Raw genomic sequence first — 19,292 nt, 5'->3', positions numbered from 1 at the left:
CAACACACACATAGCAGAGGACTGCCTGGTCTGTGTTCATTCAGACATGATACACCTAACCCTCCACAGACTGGTAGCCCCAGGGAGTTCAGAGGTAAGTGGTGTGGAGCATGGGGACATCCACATGGAGACAGGGAGGTATGTAATGTGGAACAGTAAGAGGGTGGATGGTGGGAGGGGGCATAAAATATGGAGTGTAGAAAATTAATTAATTAATAAAAATATTGCTTCCTCCTTTGTAGTTATACTAAACCCAATGTATATTTATTCTGAAATTACTAAAATTTTATAATACTATTCTCCTGTGTTCATTGATAAGAAATGTCTTTTCATATTTTCAAATACATTGCATATCTGTGAAAGTTGCCCTCATATTGTATTTGTGTATTTAAGAATATATGTGATATATATATATATGTGTGTGTGTGTATATATATATATATATATATATATATAAAATGAATGTAACAATAAATAATGAAAAATAAAACAAGAATTTGAAAAGGAATAAGAAGTGAAGAAGTTTTAGCTCTAAAACCATCCAGTGGAAGAAAGACAGCATTTTCAACAAATGGTGCTGGCACAACTGGTTGTTATCATGTAGAAGAATGCGAATCGATCCATTCCTATCTCCTTGTACTAAGGTCAAATCTAAGTGGATTAAGGAACTCCACATAAAACTAGAGACACTGAAACTTATAGAGGAGAAAGTAGGAAAAAGCCTCGAAGATATGGGTACAGGGGGAAAAAATTCCTGAATAGAACAGCAATGGCTTCTGCTGTAAGATTGAGAATCGATAAATGGGACCTCATAAATTTGCAAAGCTTCTGCAAGGCAAAAGACACCATCAATAAGACAAAAAGACCACCAACAGATTGGGAAAGGATCTTTACCTATCCCAAATCAGATAGGGGACTAATATCCAATATATATAAAGAACTCAAGAAGGTGGACTCCAGAAAGTCAAATAACCCCATTAAAAATGGGACTCAGAACTGAACAAAGAATTCTCACCTGAGGAATACCGAATGGCAGAGAAGCACCTGAAAAAATGTTCAACATCCTTAATCATCAGGGAAATGCAAATCAAAACAACCCTGAGATTCCACCTCACACCAGTCAGAATGGATAAGATCAAAAATTCAGGTGACATCAGATGCTGGCGAGGATGTGGAGAAAGAGGAACACTCCTCCATTGTTGATGGGATTGCAAGCTTGTACAACCACTCTGGAAATCAGTCTAGCAGTTCCTCAGAAAATTGGACATAGTACTACCGGAAGATCCAGCAATACCTCTCCTGGGCATATATCCAGAAGATGTCCCAACCAGTAAGAAGGACACATGCTCCACTATGTTAATAGCAGCCTTATTTATAATAGCCAGAAGCTGGAAAGAACCCAGATGCCCCTCAACAGAGGAATGCATTCAGAAAATGTGGTACATTTACACAATGGAGTACTACTCAGCTATTAAAAAGAATGAATTTATGAAATTCCTAGCCAAATGGATGGACCTGGAGGGCATCATCCTGAGTGAGGTAACACAGTCACAAAGGAACTCACACAATATGTACTCACTGATAAGTGGATATTAGCCCAAAAACTTAGGATATCCAAGATATAAGATACAATTTGCTAAATGCATGAAACTCAAAAAGAATGAAGACCAAAGTGTGGACACTGTGCCCCCTCTTAGAATTGGGAACAAAACACCCATGGAAGGAGTTACAGAGACAACGTTTGGAGCTGTGATGAAAGGATGGACCATCTACAGACTGCCATATCCAGGGATCCATTCCATAATCAGCTTCCAAACGCTGACACCATTGCATACACTAGCAAGATTTTGCTGAAAGGACCCAGATATAGCTGTCTCTTGTGAGACTATGCCGGGGCCTAGCAAACACAGAAGTGGATGCTCACAGTCAGCTAGTGGATGGATCAGAGGGCCCCCAATGGAGGTGCTAGAGAAAGTACCCAAGGAGCTAAAGGGATCTGCAACCCTATAGGTGGAACAACATTATGAACTAACCAGTACCCCGGAGCTCTTGTCTCTAGCTGCATTTGTATCAAAAGATGGCCTAGTCGGCCATCACTGGAAAGAGAGGCCCATTGGACTTGCCAACTTTATATGCCCCAGTACAGGGGAACACCAGGGCCAAAAAGTGGGAGTGGGTGGGTGGGAGGGTATGGGGGACTTTTGGGATAGGATTGGAAATGTAAATGAGGAAAATACCTAATAATATATATATATATATATAAAGATAATAAAAAAAAGAAGTGAAGAAGTTTGAAGAGGAGTTTGGATGGTGGAAATTGTAAGGAGAAAGGATGCTATCATATTACAACCTCAAAAATTAAAAGATAATCTAATTTTAAAATTAACTGAGATAATAAACTCTAAGATTAAAAAATGTTCTGTTATATTTCGTGTGTAGTTTGTTTCTAGATATTTTCATACATCTGCATAAAACAGATTGATATTAAATAAATTAGTGTTTATGTATGAAGCATATTAATGTTTCATGTTAATGTCTTACCTTATTTTTTCTAAAATATACATTTTAATACTTAATATATATTGTCTTCTGATTAAATTATTTAAATCTAATGACACCAAAATAGTAGTTTTTCTTCTTTAATAGTAATCTCTGCTATTTTGTTTTATATTTTATTATAACATTTTAACGTAGCAAACACTAATGACGGTGTTAAAATATCTAAAATAACTACTTAATAAAAATAACTATAAAAATACTGATAAGATGTTACAAGAACTGTATTTTATCATAGTTCAGATCTATTCTCTTTCAAGATGTTTTATTTTATACTTATTACAACATTACAGTTCATATTTTAACTAGATGGTTTTGTATAACAGTATAAAATATTAATCATATTTGACCTATTAGTACTATTAAGAAATTGCATAGCATCTCTTAATATTGAGTTATACCTATTTTAGATATCTTAAAATATCTTACACAAATCACACTTGTTTCATAATGGGACTACAGTGTTCAGAGTCTCATAATTATATTTTAGAATTATTCAATTAAAATTTTAAAATCAATAGGCTTTCTGTGAAAACATTGGTAAATGTTACCTTAATTCCTGTCTCTTGTAAATACTTCTGTTTTACTCTAGAAAGCCAAGTATGATAATGATGTAATTGCTACTTTCTTGTTCAATTGAGTGGCACCACACACTTGGTGTCAGAGAGTTCAGCAACGTTGATGCCTGTGTTGGTTTGCACATATGTTGACCTACCACTAACTGTGTCTCCCTCCACCTAACAAATGCTTGTCACCCAATGAAGCAACAAGATTCAGAGACCAAATCATTGCCTCTCTCTGCTTTCCAGCACCTAGAAGCACCCATGAGAGTCAAGCATGTTCCACTTGCTTTGGAAAAGCGTCTTCAGTCTGATCTGAGATTGTTAAGATTCAAGTGTCTCAAAGTTGGATTTGAGACTTTATAGCCAAATAAGAAATATATTATATGAATTTGTGTGTGTGTGTGTGTGTGTGTACGTGTGTGTGTGTGTGTGTGTGTGTGAGAGAGAGAGAGAGAGAGAGAGAGAGAGAGAGAGAGAGAGAGAGAGAGAGAGAGAGAGAGAGAGAGGGAGGGAGAGGGAGAGAGAGAGAGAGAGAGGGAGAGAGAGAGAGAGAGCTAGTTTTTCTGTTTTTAGGATTATCTCTTTTCTTAGATATTTCACAATCTCCTTTGAGTTTTCTCTTTTCTTAAGTTATTTGTATATTTGTATTACCTTAGTTTAGCATTAGTTTTGTTACCTAACAACTAAATAATCTTAATTAATCCATGCTATTATGCTTGACTTTCCCTTAACCTGGGCTCCAGGAGAAGTAAACGGAATGAAGCGGTATCTCTGAAATCCCATCCAATGCTTTTTATGCTAAGTATGGTTCTTTTGTCCTGGAAAATCTTTGATTCTATACAAGATGTAGAGTATCAATATTTTATCATTTTGGAGTAAGAAATAGACGTGGTTGCTTGAATTTCAAAAAATAAAATAAAATCTGAACTCTTCTGCCTTTATGTTTTTCTTTTGATAGATCTTAGAGTTTTAAAAATTTATAAAAAGGACGTTTTGTTCAAATAGCTGCAATAAAAGTAACCTAAAAGGCAAGTCTTTGCCAGGTAGAGAGGAATAGTGATAACGCAGGTATGGAGATGCTAACAGCTCTGAGGATGCCAGCATTCAGAACGTGCTTACAATACAGATCTAGGAATGAATGTTCCAGCAACGGGGGAAATCAATCTAACTCAAATCAATAAAAATACTATTGTAGCTTATGCTTTTGTTGTCAAGTGGGGATTTTTAGTTTAGTACTTTGATTACATGCTTCATCTTTAAATAGCTATTTGTAATAGAATAATTCACGTCTGAAATTCTAACAGTCTGTCGTCCTAAACTCTAGCATGTTCTTTACATTCTCAGTCTTAAAACACACTATAAAATATATGACCTTTTAAACGAAGTGTGTATCTCTAAACTGCTGCTTAAGTAGCAGTGCTTGATCATAGTATCAGCCAGAACAACTTTTTAACCTTTTATTCCTTTGTCATTCATTACATGCTGACCATAGTTTCCATTCCCTCTATTACTCCCAGTTCCCCCTCTCCCAGATTAACTCCTTCTGTTTCTTTTAAAAATGACAAAAACAAACAAACAAAAATAGGCAAACAGGCACCCCAGACATTTCCAATAACTAAGAAAATATGATAGTACTGGGTACAAACCCTCATGTCATAGCTGGGCATGGCAACAATAGGAGGGCCCTACATATAGGCAAGAGAATCAGAGACACACCCACTCCCATCACTGGGAGTCCCAGGAGAACACCAAGCTATACAACCTGTTAGAAGGTATATGTATGCAGAGGACCTTATGCAGATGGTGCCAGCCACCAGTTTCTTGAGCTACTTCATCGCCTTGTCTTATAAAGCAGATGCTTTCTCCAAACCAATTGCATGATTTCACTAATTTAGACTTTAAAAGTCCAATAAGCAAAACAGAACAGTATTTTCCCATATTGATGTAAATAAGAAACAGCTTGGTGAAGTTATTACAAAGAAGTTATTTTTCTTTCATGCAGACACTATTCAATGTTCAAATGATCATTACTAAATACTTTGATTCAGTGGGTCAATTTGAAGATGTCGCTTTTTAATTACTTGAAAGAACATTTTGCATTTCACTGATCCAGGGAGTAAAACTGTTCAAAATTAGCAGTTCCTTTGCAAAGCTCCCTTTTGGACTTGTCTCCCATTATGCCATCAGCAGTGGCCATAAATACCACACCAAATCCCACAGTCTATAACCCAGAAGCTGTGAATGAACCCAAGAAGAAGGAGCAATTGAAGGAGGCTTGACCAGGCAAGAAGCCCACACCTTCCTTACTGATTTTATATTTTGGTTATGAAGAGGGTGGGGAGGAGTGACAGGGGGAGCTACTGAACTAGGGAGAAAACTTTCCGTGCATGCAGTATCATCTTTCAGAAAGTATCCTGAGGTCCTAACCATGTAATACTGAGACTAGGGGTGGGGCTAAAGTACCAGTAAAGACTGAGTCAGAGAGTCAGACCCATTGAAGTGTAGAGAAAGGCTTCCCAGGTCCTTCTGAACAGACTACCCTGGCACTCTCCCTGTGTCACCTACTAGGACTGTTTTTTTTTTTTATTAGATATTTTCTTTATTTACATTTCAATTTTTATCCCTTTCTTCATTTCCCCTCCGAAAACCCCCTATCCTATCCTCTCCATCCCCCTCTGCTCACTAACCAACCAACTCCTGCTTCCCTGTTCTGGCATTTCTCTATACACTGAAACATTGAGCCTCACAAGGCCAAGGACCTTCTTACTGATGGCCCACAATGTCATCCTCTACATATGTGGCTGGAGCCTTGAGTCCTACCTACCATGTGTTTTTTCCTTGGTTGATCATTTAGTCTCAGGAAGTTCTGGGGGTACTGGTTAGTTCATATTGCTGTTCCTCCTATGGGGCTGTAAACCCCTTCAGTTCTTTGGGTCCTTTCTCTAGCTCCTTCATTGGGGACCCTGTGCTCTGTCCAATGGATGGCTGTGAGCCTCCACTTCTGTATTTGTCAGGCACTGGCAGAGCCTCTCAGGAGACAGCTATATCAGGCTTATGTCAGCAAGCTCTTGTTGGCATCCACAATAGTGTCTGGGTTGGGTGATTATATATGTGACAGATCCCCAGGTGGGACAGTCACTAGATGACCTTAGTCACTCACGGGTGGAATCTAGAGCTATGGAGATGGTGGGAGCCTCATTTGTATTCCCTTTTCTTCCCTCATGAGACCCAAGTGACAGCGTGGTTGCCATGGATGCCAGATTGGTTGACACTGTTCATTTTAACCACAGGGTAAACAAATATCCACTTGTGCCCATTGTTTTGAGGTCTAATAGTTAGGTCTTTCTCTGTCCTGTCTGGTGGCATGAGGCAATTTTGAGTTTCCTTTTGTCTATAGCCAGTGTCATGGGACAAGCTAATGAAATTGTACATTATTGTTGGACTTTACCTATGTTTCTAGTCTACACTGAAAACTCATTTAATTTGAGTGCAGCCTCCTCCCTGTGGCCTCACTGCTTGTGTGTGTCATGAGGCAGTTCCTTAAGGAGTGACCAGTTGGGAATGTTCCTGGTGAACAGGAAGTCTATACTTTGCTAGGACCAGGTGTATGTTAGGAGAACATGGCCAGCTATTGGTTTGGAGGCTCTTTCGACACCCCACACACACACACACCTTGGAGAGGTCTGATAATTTAGATTTCCAGAATAGACCTGGCTAACAGGAGACAAGATAGGAATCATTGTACGAGCTTTGTACAGATTTGTACATTCGTGTAATACATTGCTTTTTCTGCTTTAAGTATAGCTTTTTACCTATAGTCTTTATTACATTGTAAATTAAATGCAACTTTTGTCAAAAAAAAAATAAACCTTTAAAAGCACTGCTAGAATGTTCCTGAAACATATTTGCTGCTGTGTAATATAGGCAACTGGGCTCTCAGAAAAGCAAGAACTGGTCCTAAAGAATACTTGGTATGGCCAATTGTACCTATAACATAACCGGTCCTTGACTGTCTGTTCAAGTAAGTGAGAACACTGGCCAGGGCCAACATAACCCATTCATTCATGGAGATTCCATTAATGACACAAAACACCAGATTGCTGGAGCCCCAATAAAAGAGTACAAATTCCAAATGTCTATATACAAGAGCCCTAAAAAGTAGTGAGTCTAAGTGTGTGCCTAAAAAATGAGCACCATATAGCCACTGACCCTTTAAGGAGCTTCTAAGGACACTAGTGGAACTAAAGGATGCCTTGATTATCCCAATTACTTTAACCCAGAAATTCTTATTTTAAATGACTGAAACATTTCATTTGTGAATATGATGTTTAGAGAACAGAATTGTACAGACAGTATATGCAAAGTTTCTTCACCTTATATCAGTAGAAGGCAAAACAGGAATATCCCATCTTCTCTGAAAACTCCTCTCATGAAACAACCCCCTGAATGCCTTAGCCTTGAATATACGGGTGCAAAAGGATCAAAGAAAAGTCTCCACTATAGCTGTAAATTCTGGTAAATAGCATTGCCCATTTGGCTGCCAGAGGCCCACGAAAAGCCTCCTTTTAATAATGATTTCATAAGAGTATTCTCTTTTGAGATTATTTAGAATTCTTTTCCATCATATAGATCTTATTTCAGGTCTCTTCTAGGTTTTGATTCTGTTAAAAATGCATAATAAGCCCTTTATTTTCATTTCTAAATCAGTGCTTTCTTCCTTATTAATACTCTCATGGTATACTTCTATTTGAATGGCCTTATATGCCTTTGTGAAAATCATGAGCAGCCAAAGTGTTAATAATAAATTAAGATTAATAGGTAATTCAAGACTGAGATTCTAAAAAAACAAAAACAAAAAAAAAACAAGAAACAAAAACAAAACAACAACAACAACTGGCCAGTCAGTATATTTCCCTTCAATCCAAATGAACAAGCCTTAGGACTTCCTACAAGACCACACCAGGTCTATATGAAAATGCCCCTGCTTCATCCTTATTTCAAGATTCTCTCTTCTATGGATGAAATCTCTCCTATATAAACTATATTTATAACATGACTTTCTTTTCTTTCAGCACATATTGTATTTTATATCATTATAGATTCTTGTATTTACTGGGTTAATATCTTTTCTCATAAGCTCAAAAACTTCTGACTGTTTTGTCTCTTTTACTTGTAAGATACTGTTAGCATTTATTAAAAGATTGAACACACATAATATATAGAAATGAGTTAACCTACAAAAAGGGGACTGCAGAACTGAGGGATCATTGGAGTCCAGAGGCAAATTGTCTTAACAGCCATTAGACATTAAGACACTCTCTAATAGTCCATAATTGCACCATTACATTGGAGGTTAGTATAATAATTGAAGCTATCAGGAAGGGTTAGCTCTTGATGCATGGCTAAGATAAAAAGTAAAATTAGTAATTCACCTTTAAATTGCATTCATTGAGTGTTTCTTCAAAGTATTTCCTTTTCAAAGGTGAGCTTCAGTTATTGAGAAAAATCTGCTCATTTGCATTCGTCTTCCCAATTCCTAATACTGTTATAGAAATGCGGTGTTCCCTAACTGCACATTAGAGTAAATAACTTACATTGTAACAATCTTCTTTTGTTCAATTTTATAGCTGCATGAAAATTATTTTCAAACTCCCTTTAGTGTTTATATTAACAAAAGAATTAATGCTATGGAATGAGTCTAGAAATTTATGCTAGAGAAGATCGTGCTCTGTACTGAGTACAGACCATAGTAATCCTTACATTGCCTGTACAAAGCAAGAGACAGCATTTCCACTTGAATTCTAATCGGAAGATGACCTTGCACTGTTTTGAGAAGGGCTGGCAGCTGAGGTCACCAGAGTGTATTGTGACAGACAGTATGGCACTGTGCATGGCCTGAAGGCATGTCCATTGTGTGGATTACAGCCAAGCTGAAAGAATTCGACAGCTCAGAGCATTCTATCTTTTTATTTAAAAATGATGGTCTCAGTCATGGGCACCAGCCATTACGTCTTTTATAAAAGGACAGCATTCAGTAACTCCGTCATTTCAAACAAGCAGCTCAGTGATTCACAACCAAAGACCGTGAATCCAACATATTCTATGTTGGGTTCTTATGACAGTCACAAAAGCAATATTTCTGATTCCACAGTAAGAAAAGACCATCTGCAATGTGCCATTCAACTCCTTACCACCATGTGATTAAATCATTGAAGAAATACAAGGAAAAGTAGACATAAAAATACAGGTCTTAGATTATTAAAGTAGCTACAACCATTTTCCACACCAGCTTAGTGTTTTAAAAGCTTAACATCGGTTTAAGAACAAATTACTATGAGCTTTCCACTAATAATGCCACAAGCAAATGACTTTTAGATGAATCTGCACTATTGACAGGTTCTGAGTGAGCCTTCTAAACAATTTCTGAAGTAGTGGTATTTAAGTAGAATATTTTGATTGACTAAGAATTATTTTTAACTTTTGTTTCTTTCAGGAACAGATTAAGGGCAGTATTAAAATATGTTTAAGATTGAAAAGCAGGTGGAAATTTTCACACTTCTGAACAGAACATACTTCTTCCCATCTTTGGATTTCTACTGCGTCCAAACGTCTTCTGTCAATTGGAGTGTGAAACTCCCTGTCACTTAATGTTGAGATAAAAATAAATTTGTGACTTACCATTAAAATTCACGGCCCTGATGTAACCCAGTAGCTCTTTCCCATCGATGGTAACCATCCTTGGGCAAAGGCCTATGTAACCAGGGCAGAGTTCTTTGTGCATGTTGTGCAGAGCATAAGCCATGGAATACACGGCATCAATTACAAATTGAACCTTTCCTTCTTGTTCGTAAGATGAATCCCGTGCAATTCGCTCCAGCCCTACAAGGAAGAAGGAACACAATCAATGGATAGTATTGGATTTCAAATAGCTCTACATGGTGATTTCTATTCTTTACACTTAAGAAGACAGAAGTACTCTTTTTCATTATCTTAGTCCTGCCCTTACAAAGTGAGCTTTTTATACTTGGGATACAGAAAGAGAAAAAATTACTTAACTAGCAGCATGAAATATAAAAAGTAATAAGAGAAATAATATATGACCATTATTCCTGTTCCCTCCTTCTCAAATCACATCTTATTCTACTTTTTGATAATTATGAAACATTTTGGTAATACTATGATCTTTTTAAAATGTGTAAATTGTATTTCTTTTCATCTACTCTTGTTTCCAGAGAAACACTGTATTAGCAGGCTAATGCAGGCTCTCTTTCTATCTCATATTAATTCTTGTTTTGAACGTGCTGTATTTAGAAGAAATTTTGTAAGTATTAAATGATAAAGTTTGCTGAAGTGACTCTGGATATCTTGAAAAGAATCATTTAATTTATTTTCCCTTTGAACTCAATTTTCTCTTTTAACTTTCTATTAAAGAGATGTAGGCCTCCCAAAATGAATGTTAGTGGAAATAATTGTATCCATGTTTAGGCATAGTTAAGGCCGATAACTTGGCAGTATGTAGGTTGATGTTTATCATTTAAAAATGCAATAGAGGCATGGAGTTTGAAAGTGAAAAATAAGTTAGACAACAGCTGCAAACCAGCTGTCTGATTTTGCAGGTAAGGAAGCTGAGACTCTTGAAACGACAGTCACAGAGCCCATAGAACAGATGTGAAAAACTTCTCTAAGTCTCAGACTGAAAATTCAGTGTTCTCTCTTCTGGGAGAAAAAAATCTAAATGTCCAGCACTTAGGGTATGAGGAAAAGTAAAAGCAACAAACAAACAAACAAAAAATAATAAAGAATTACTACAAGTTAGAAAATACTACCTATCACCCCAAGCTTTCCAAACTTTATTCATCAGAAACAAAAACAATGTACTTCATACTTGTCAATAGATCCAAGTAGAGGATAATAAATAATCTTTAAATATTTACTTTCCTAACACTGATACACTGATAGATAGATGATAGATAGATGGATAGATGTATTTGTTTTCATTTTCTTTTGTTGACTTTAAGGGAAGGGGGTAATAGGAGGACTTCTTTGTCCATTGTTATAGACTGATGGTGACTATAAATCTTACAACAGGCAGAAAATGATTAAGCCAAATGACTTTAAAGCAATTAATGGCCACAAAAAATATGCAGGCATTTTGAAATTTCCCATCACCAAAGAATTATATTTCAAAGTTATACTTAACATGTATATGTTTACTTTTTAATTGGTCAGCATTTGTAAGAGTGAATTCCTATAACCCCACTATGTAGAAGTCTAAAGCAGGAGGGTGACAAGTTCAAGGAAAGTATGGGACTCATGGTGCCTCATGAGATAAGCTGGGTCTGAGGAGAGGGAATGGTTGGTAAAGAGCTTTCTGTGCAAGCCAAGGAACTAAAACTGGATCCCCAGCAGCCACCTGTGATGCATAACAGTAATTCTAGTGCTATGGAAGCAGAGTCAGAAGAAAAAAATCTTGGGTTTACTAGTCAGCCAGCCTACATGAACCAATGGACTCCACATTCAACATCAGAATATATCTCAATAACTATGGTGGAAAGTGGAGGAGATCTGAAGTCACCCTTGGCCTCCATGTACACATAAGAACCCATATACTTACATCTCTACATTCATAATATATAAACTAGCATCATGACAGCTCTACAGTATGATTACATGGAAGGTCTTTATTGTAGATATGAGGGAGCAAAGAGGCAGAGACAATTTGAAGAGTCCAAGGCAGAGAAAGAAAGTAGTAGACTGACCATGATGAACAGATTGGGCCTGCTCATGAGAGAAGCAAGAGTAGAGTAGAGAGAAATAGGAAAATGGGGGAGGGATAGATAGAGAGAGGACCAAGAGAAGGCAAGAAAGAAAGCCAGCAGAGCATATAGCCAAAGTAATAGGGTTATAAGCTTGGGGGAGATGCTAATAGGCATCACAGATAGTCATTTGTCCCTTATGCCAGTGGTAAGGGAAATAACTTCTTTGGAAGAGGAAAATGGCTTCACAACTCCTTATGGAATGCTAGCTTTGTCTAACTGACAGAATTTAGAATAGTGGAGTTTCCTTTGGGTCTGATACATTGCTGAGCATGAAAACACATATACACACACACAAACATATGCACATACACAAAACATAAATACAGTTTTAAAATATTCCCATACTTTTGCAAACAATGTATTATGATTTTGTTTTAAAGCCACTGGAAGCTCTAATAGTGTATAGAGTAATCCCACATTCTCTGTTTAGAAACTGGGACAGATATATATGCACGGTCTTGACAAACAAATATATAGGCATGAGGAGACAAAGTAGATTTGCTGTCCCTTGTTTATTCTTTTGATGTGATCCAGCTTCATATGGTCCATGCATGGATTCCTATGCATTCACATGTGTCAGAGAATCTTATTAAATACACTTGCTTGGATTTTTACTATCCCAATTGTTTATATTCTTAGCCAGAAGTAAGACTCAGTATGAGTACAGAGTGATAACATTCAAGCTTGCATCATTTTTTCTTTTTAGCTTTTTGAGAAGTGGTGAGTTCAAAATATGGTCTCTTATGTAGTCTAGGCTGCTTTTGAACTCATGATTCTCCTGCCTTAGCCTCCAGAGTCCCAGGATTACAGGAGGATACTACTTCTGGTCCTTCCTACCTTTTAAAGTAAAAGTTGAGAAGGCTGCACACTAACAGGTAGCCTCTTGTGAATAGGCAGACACAATAAAGCATTCTCCTGTAGTCAGCAGAAGACTGTGGTACCAAACAGACTGAAACACATCTCAAAATCCAGAAAAATAAATAGCTTATTTCTTCTCTGGCTGTTTGGACATTGCATATTTTTTCTCTGCTAACATGTGACTCTCAGGGTAATGTTTAGGATTTTATAGCCGCTAGAGTTGGTTCTTCCCTTCCTGTATCTGATTCTCTCGTTCATCTAGAGTTTAGAAAGCTGACAGTGACTCACAAGCTTAATTGGCTATAAAATTTCATTATGCTATAGTTTCTAAAGTTAGCGTTAATGTATTACTGTAAAGCACTAAATATTGTCAAAGGCTGTCAGCCATCCATTTTAAATGTCACTGTAAAGTTGTAGCATGTTTTAGTGCATGGCTTAAAATTAACCACATACAGCAACAAAACTCTCTCACACAATGGGAGATGAAGTCAGCCTCACAAATCGTACAGCAAGATTGATGCTTTCAGTAATGACATCTCAAACTTCTGAGTCCACATTTGTGTGGGGGCAGGTAGGGCAAATGATAACACAGGAACCTAAGATCGGGTATCTCACATTCTTTGCTATATAATTTTCAATAAAATTATTTTTATTTTATTAGAAACATTTATTTTATTGACAATGTATATATTCTCTTTTTGATTTCTCCCCCCTTTCTCCTCCCAGACACTGCCTAACCCCACCCTCAACCGCATATCTTTTCTTTTTTTCTCTCTTTAGAAATCAATCAGGCAAACAGACAAACAAAAAGAATTTTTTAAAAAAAAAAAAAAGGAAATGCAATAAAACACAATTGAAATTCTCTTGTAAAGGAAAAGTTCCTTCTTCACCAATAGAGTCTCACTGCTCCTTGCTTCTTTGTAAAAGAAAAAAAAAATCAGCTCAAATTTACAAACTGCAGTGTATACTAAAACTGAGTTCCTGTGACAAGGTGGACAGGAATTTCATTTTGGGATAGACATTTATTGTCACACAAGTTTGCTTTCTATGCATTTCACACTTTTCAGGATAGAGTTCGCCTTAGTAAAATTGGAATTTCAGAAGGTTGTGTTCATTTTCCTGAAATTAGACATGCAATTCTTCAGTATATCACAGAGTAAACAGTGTTCACACCAAGGCAGAAAGGTAAATGCAATCGGACAGAAGAAAGCCTCTCAGTTGTTTGACTCAAAGGAAACCAAACACACATAGAGGTTTACATTGGATTTTATTATTATTACTGTCTTCACTGGGCTGGTGATCATCTCAGACTCTAAATTTATATGTTAAATTTTTTTTCTTTTCTAACATTCCTCCCTGGTGTCTTCTTAAGTATGCTGCAAGTGTTTTAAATAATTAAACCATTTCCTCAAAGTTGCTGCTGAGAGAATGGTGAAGAGGAAGCGAGAGAGTCTGCCATGAATAAATGCATCAGGGAGAGAATTGAAAAGCCATTCTGAAATCGGCAAGAGTTCCACAGCCCTTACTGTGGCTACCACAATCATGAGAGCAAAGCTTCACACATTCTTTCCCTAACACTGCACACAGAGACTGTACTTGCGGAGAACAGTAATGTTCAGACCAGTCTGAAACCTCAGCTGTTCCCTGAAGAGCGACTGCTGTGGAGTTGACCCATGTAGGTCATCTTGTATTGGGTGTGCACTGAGTTCAGAAACTCAATAGAAGGAGCATTGGAGAGAAACATGAGACATAGGAATGTCTGCTGAGCACTAAGGTTCACATAAGGGGTGTGAGACCACACACCACAGAGGGATTAAAAACTCGATCCCCAAGCTTCCGCAGAAAAACAAGCTGACGAACGGGGAGCACTCAGCTCTGAGAGAAGCACCAACAGACAGTCACCATGAAGTATGGCCTTCTGGAAACTCACTAAGCCTGGGCCTTAGGCTGGCAAAGCTGTTCTTCAACTACGACCTGTGCTTGGGTTGTTCCTTCTTTCAACCTTGTCTGTTACTACTGCCCACTCCATCTGGTCTACCAGAAAGTCTTCGCATTTACTATGAGCTCCAAACTACAGCTGTTCACTAAGTACGCCTTCACTTTGGCCCAGATACTTACAAACCTCACGCCATCTTGTTACTTGGTATTTAGTGACCATTATCCTGGATGTAACAGCTTACAGTAGATCATGGAACACTGTAAATGCTTAATTTAAATACGAAATATTGTTCAATGCAGCTTCAGGATTTGGCTCTTACTTTTCTGAATTCGTGTTTAGCACATCACTGCTATGTCTGTGACTGAGATTCTTAAATTGTAATTAGAGATGGACTGGACTTGTTCTTTAAAGAAAGCACTAGATGAGTTTTAAAGAAATACTAATGAATATTATCAAATATAAAAAGGCCAAAAATGTGTTTCAAAATAAACTACATAGGTGGTATGCATCTCTATAATATTTTAAGCATTTTCCTGAACCATGACAGAATATTGCTTGTGAATTTCAACTATGCATTTGAGATAAAATCAGGGATAATGGCAAAAAAGTAAATATTTGTGAGAAGACTCAAAACTAACCAGACTATAAATAGATTATTCATAAAACTGGAACACTGTAGCCTAGTAAGTATGTATAGCTGTTGATGTCTCCATGGGAGAGAATATCAGACTCATAAAAGAACTTCCACTGAAGATTCTGTTTCATGGATTCTGAGGCAGCCTTGTCCAGAACCTGTAAAATAGATGCATTGGACTAACGAAGTAATTTGAACCTCTGCCTTCACCATTTACAATGGTTGGAGGAAATGAGAAGATGAGGATCCTTTGCTGAGAATCATCTGTCCTCTAACTTCTGTAATTTAACTGTAAGTAGTTGGAGCTGAAGGCTCCCTAGCTCCTGCAGACAGACACACCAGGAGACACTTGTAAATCAGCCTCTGAAGAGCTCTCCAGTCTACAATAACTTTCCTTTGTGTCTGGCAGGAAATGGAAAGTGCTTCAGGCAGGTGCCAGGTGTCCCCTTCAGGTGTTGAAATTTCCAGCAATGCCCCAGGGTATCTAAGGCACTGCAAAACCTCAGGTAAGTGGCAAATAAAATTAACAGTGTATCTTCAGGCAAAACACCTAGCTTAAAAGAAAGACTTAGAAAAGACTAACTTATTTTATACCTAGATCCCCAAGTCCCCAAACAAAGAAAAGGCTGCTTGATTAATTCCAGTCATTTGCATTTTTCTACATAATTATCCATCTTAGATCATGCATGTAGGGGACAAATTTTGGTTTGAAAGTTTGTATGAGAGTGTTGATGAAGAGTGACGTTTTCTCTCTTGAAAGCATATCAAGGATACTTCCTCTATAGACAAAATTCAAATTTTCTTTCAACATTCCCACTTCAGCAGATATGTGGGGTAGGCATGAGAACATCCTCTTGGGATAGGGTGTGTGGGAGGGGGAGTAACCTAATGCCACTTTGACCCTTCATCTTGTAACCATTTTCAGACCCTATGACTTGGCTTTGTACATCTCTGGTTCTCTCTCTCTCTCTCTCTCTCTCTCTCTCTCTCTCTCTCTCTCTCTCCCTCCCTCCCTCCCTCCCTCTCTCTCTCTCCCTCTCCCTCTCTCTACCACGTGGTATAAGAAGATATTCAGAACATAGTAGATGAAGAGGAGAATAGAGAGCACCGCTCAGCCTGCTCTCCAGCCACCATTTGTATACTAGTCTGCTGCCTTACAACATTTCTTTGCCTCTTTCTTTAAAAACATTAAAGTGATCTATTCTTTTTAATATGCTGTATTCACTTCACTTACAGGAATTTTCCTTTATTGCAGGAAAGTATGGCTTTAATACTGTCTTTAATCTTTAATTAAGATTCTTGTATAATCTTCCATCATTGAACAGATCTGAAAAAAATTTTTGCATGTAATTCTTTTATTGATTCTCAGTGTGATATCTAGGACAATGTTATGTGTGTTTGTGGGGGTGGGGCATCTGAATTTGGATTTTCAAATAGGGAGCCAATGTATTGGTTGAATGTGTATATCAATTTATATGAAGCCACATTTAGTATGTATCAAAATTATATATATATGTGTGTGTGTATGTATCCAAAATTTCTGCCTGAGGCCATTTGTCTCTTCATATGCCAATACTCTACCTTTAATAGTTACTGTGATTTTGTGGAGTTTGACTATTGGTTCACTACTTGTATCACACTCCTATCTTTAAATATCTTGACTAGTCTTACTGCTTTAAAAAAAACTGAAGCTTTCTTAGGATTGCATCAATTTGTGACTGTTAATTACAGAAGATTTGACTTTGCAATCACCTTAACTTCTCATCTGCAAACATGGGATTTTCTCTTTACTGTTTTTTCAGAATATTTAGTAAATGTATGCCAATGCATATCTTTGATTTTAAATTCACTTCTTGTGAAAAACTTAGGTATTTTAGCCTTACCAAATGAGAGTTTTACATGTGATTTTACTTTGATGTGCTTGGAGTTATTCATTCAGTTCCATTCATTTTTACTGATCAACATCACTTTTCCTCCTGTTAAAGTTATGTACATCCTAGTAGGCCCTAGATTTAAGTCCCATCTTTTCCAAACACAAAAAATGTAAGAAAGATGGGGTTCTTGAAGCAGATAGGTCAAGATATGGACACTTCCTCAGAGGCTCATATCCTTTATTTATAAAATTGGAATTTACTACCTATATTACATGCTGTTTGTGACAATCCAATATAATAATGTAGGCTATCTGATATCTTAGGTAGTGGAGCACCATGACTTGGTATATGAGGTCATCAAATGTTTAACCATCTATAATGTCTAACACTGTCCAAATCACACAAATGTAGTAAATCACAAAAAGAAGTCAAGCCCAGGATCGACATTTATGCATTTGCTCAACAAGCAAGTCCTGACATCCACCCTGCATCCCATCATCCATGGTTCAAATCTTGGGACTGCCACTTCTCATTACATGGTTTTGTGCTGTTTAATTATCCTCCTTTGTTTCAGTTTTCCTGTCTGTAAAATGAGCGAATGGTACTGATGTATTAACTAAATATTTATAGCAGTTTAATGAATATGCTGAAAATGTGTTAGTCACTATATAAAAGACTGTCATTACCCATTTTTGTGATTCTGTGTGTTTATGTCTCCATATCTCTATTTCTCTCTCTCTTTCACTCTTTCTCTCTTTCTCTCTCTCTGTCTCTCTCTCCCTCTACTATATCTTAATTGTAATCCAGACTAGTCTAAAACTTGAGATCTCCCTATTTTTCCCAAGTCCTGTGAATATATATATATATATATATATATATGCATATGCTACCATACCTTGTAAGATCTTATTATCATTTTGGACATTTTAAACCTGTTAATGCTGTTTTTACTTTCATATTTGAAAGTTTATTCAATTTAAAATTTCAATTTAATCATGAATAAAATTTGTTTAAATTTGATACAATTAAGACATTTACTTTGAATTCTTTTTTCCCTTTTTTATTAGATATTTTCTTTATTTATATTTCAAATGTTATCCCCTTCCCTGGTTTCCCCTCTGAAAAACCCCTATCCACCCCCCCCCACCCCACCCCTGCTCACCTATCCACCCACTCCTGCTCACAGCCATCCATTGGACTGAGCACAGGGTCCCCAATGAAGGAGCTAGAGAAAGTACCCAAGGACTTGAAGGGGTTTGCAGCCCCATAGAAGGAACAACAATATGAACTAACCAGTACCCCCAGAGCTACCTGGGACTAAACCACCAACCAACGAAAACACATAGTGAGACTCATGCTCTAGCTGCATATGTAGCAGAGGATGGCCTAGTCGGTCATCAATGGGAGGAGAGGCCCTTGGTCCTGTGAAGGTTATTATCATTTTTAATATATTTATTCTGTTTTGAGATTAGTTAAGTTGTGGGATGTGATAATGATAAAAAGAAAAACCTGGCTAGTCCCTGATATCATGTTGGACCATATAGGAGTACTAGCTCACTACCTAAATTAAATTAATCTTTTCCCTTATAGCAATGGAAAAGAAGAGAATGATAGAATGACCAGAGTTTGAGTTTAGAAAGAGCCCCAGGTCAAAAGAACATGGAGGAAGTTCTGCACTGGCAGAATTGACTCACTATTTAGAAAACAGACTTGAGACAATGACCTTGTCATGAGTATCACATTGACAGCCAAGAAAAGAATTACTGCAAATATATAAATTCAATGATGGAGGATTACACAAGAATTTAAAGATTAAAGACAATATTGTAAACCACAGTTCCTATGGTTTTGGCAACAACCTGGATAGTTGGGAATTTTCATGAGACCCATTTGGCCAACAACTCAATTGGATGTAACCCAGACACAGTACTGGAAACTATGTTTGATGACAAGAGATGGCCAGTAATACAAATAATTGAACATGGAGAGGGCAAGCTGGTTCCTACAAAGAACCTTCATCTCTAAATTCTAGTATCTTTGGTAGCAGAA

At 37.2% G+C, this 19,292-nt stretch overlaps 1 protein-coding gene across 4 annotated transcripts in view; it reads right to left on the bottom strand.

Annotated features, from left to right (window-relative positions):
- Grm8 (glutamate metabotropic receptor 8) overlaps positions 1 to 19,292 on the bottom strand; it is an 889,122-nt gene that overhangs the window by 339,125 nt on the left and 530,705 nt on the right. For all 4 annotated transcript variants that reach the window (XM_029478898.2, XM_021164358.3, XM_029478895.2 and 1 more), the window contains exon 7: positions 9,798 to 9,998. In XM_029478898.2, the coding sequence (XP_029334758.1) occupies positions 9,798 to 9,998 (201 nt within the window). The remainder of the gene's footprint in view (positions 1 to 9,797; positions 9,999 to 19,292) is intronic.

This window comes from Mus caroli, unplaced genomic scaffold, assembly GCF_978045245.1.
Source record: "Mus caroli unplaced genomic scaffold, Mus_caroli_1 scaffold_7, whole genome shotgun sequence".
In the NCBI taxonomy this organism is placed as follows: domain Eukaryota; kingdom Metazoa; phylum Chordata; class Mammalia; order Rodentia; family Muridae; genus Mus; species Mus caroli.
This window is presented reverse-complemented; position numbering and strand designations above follow the sequence as displayed.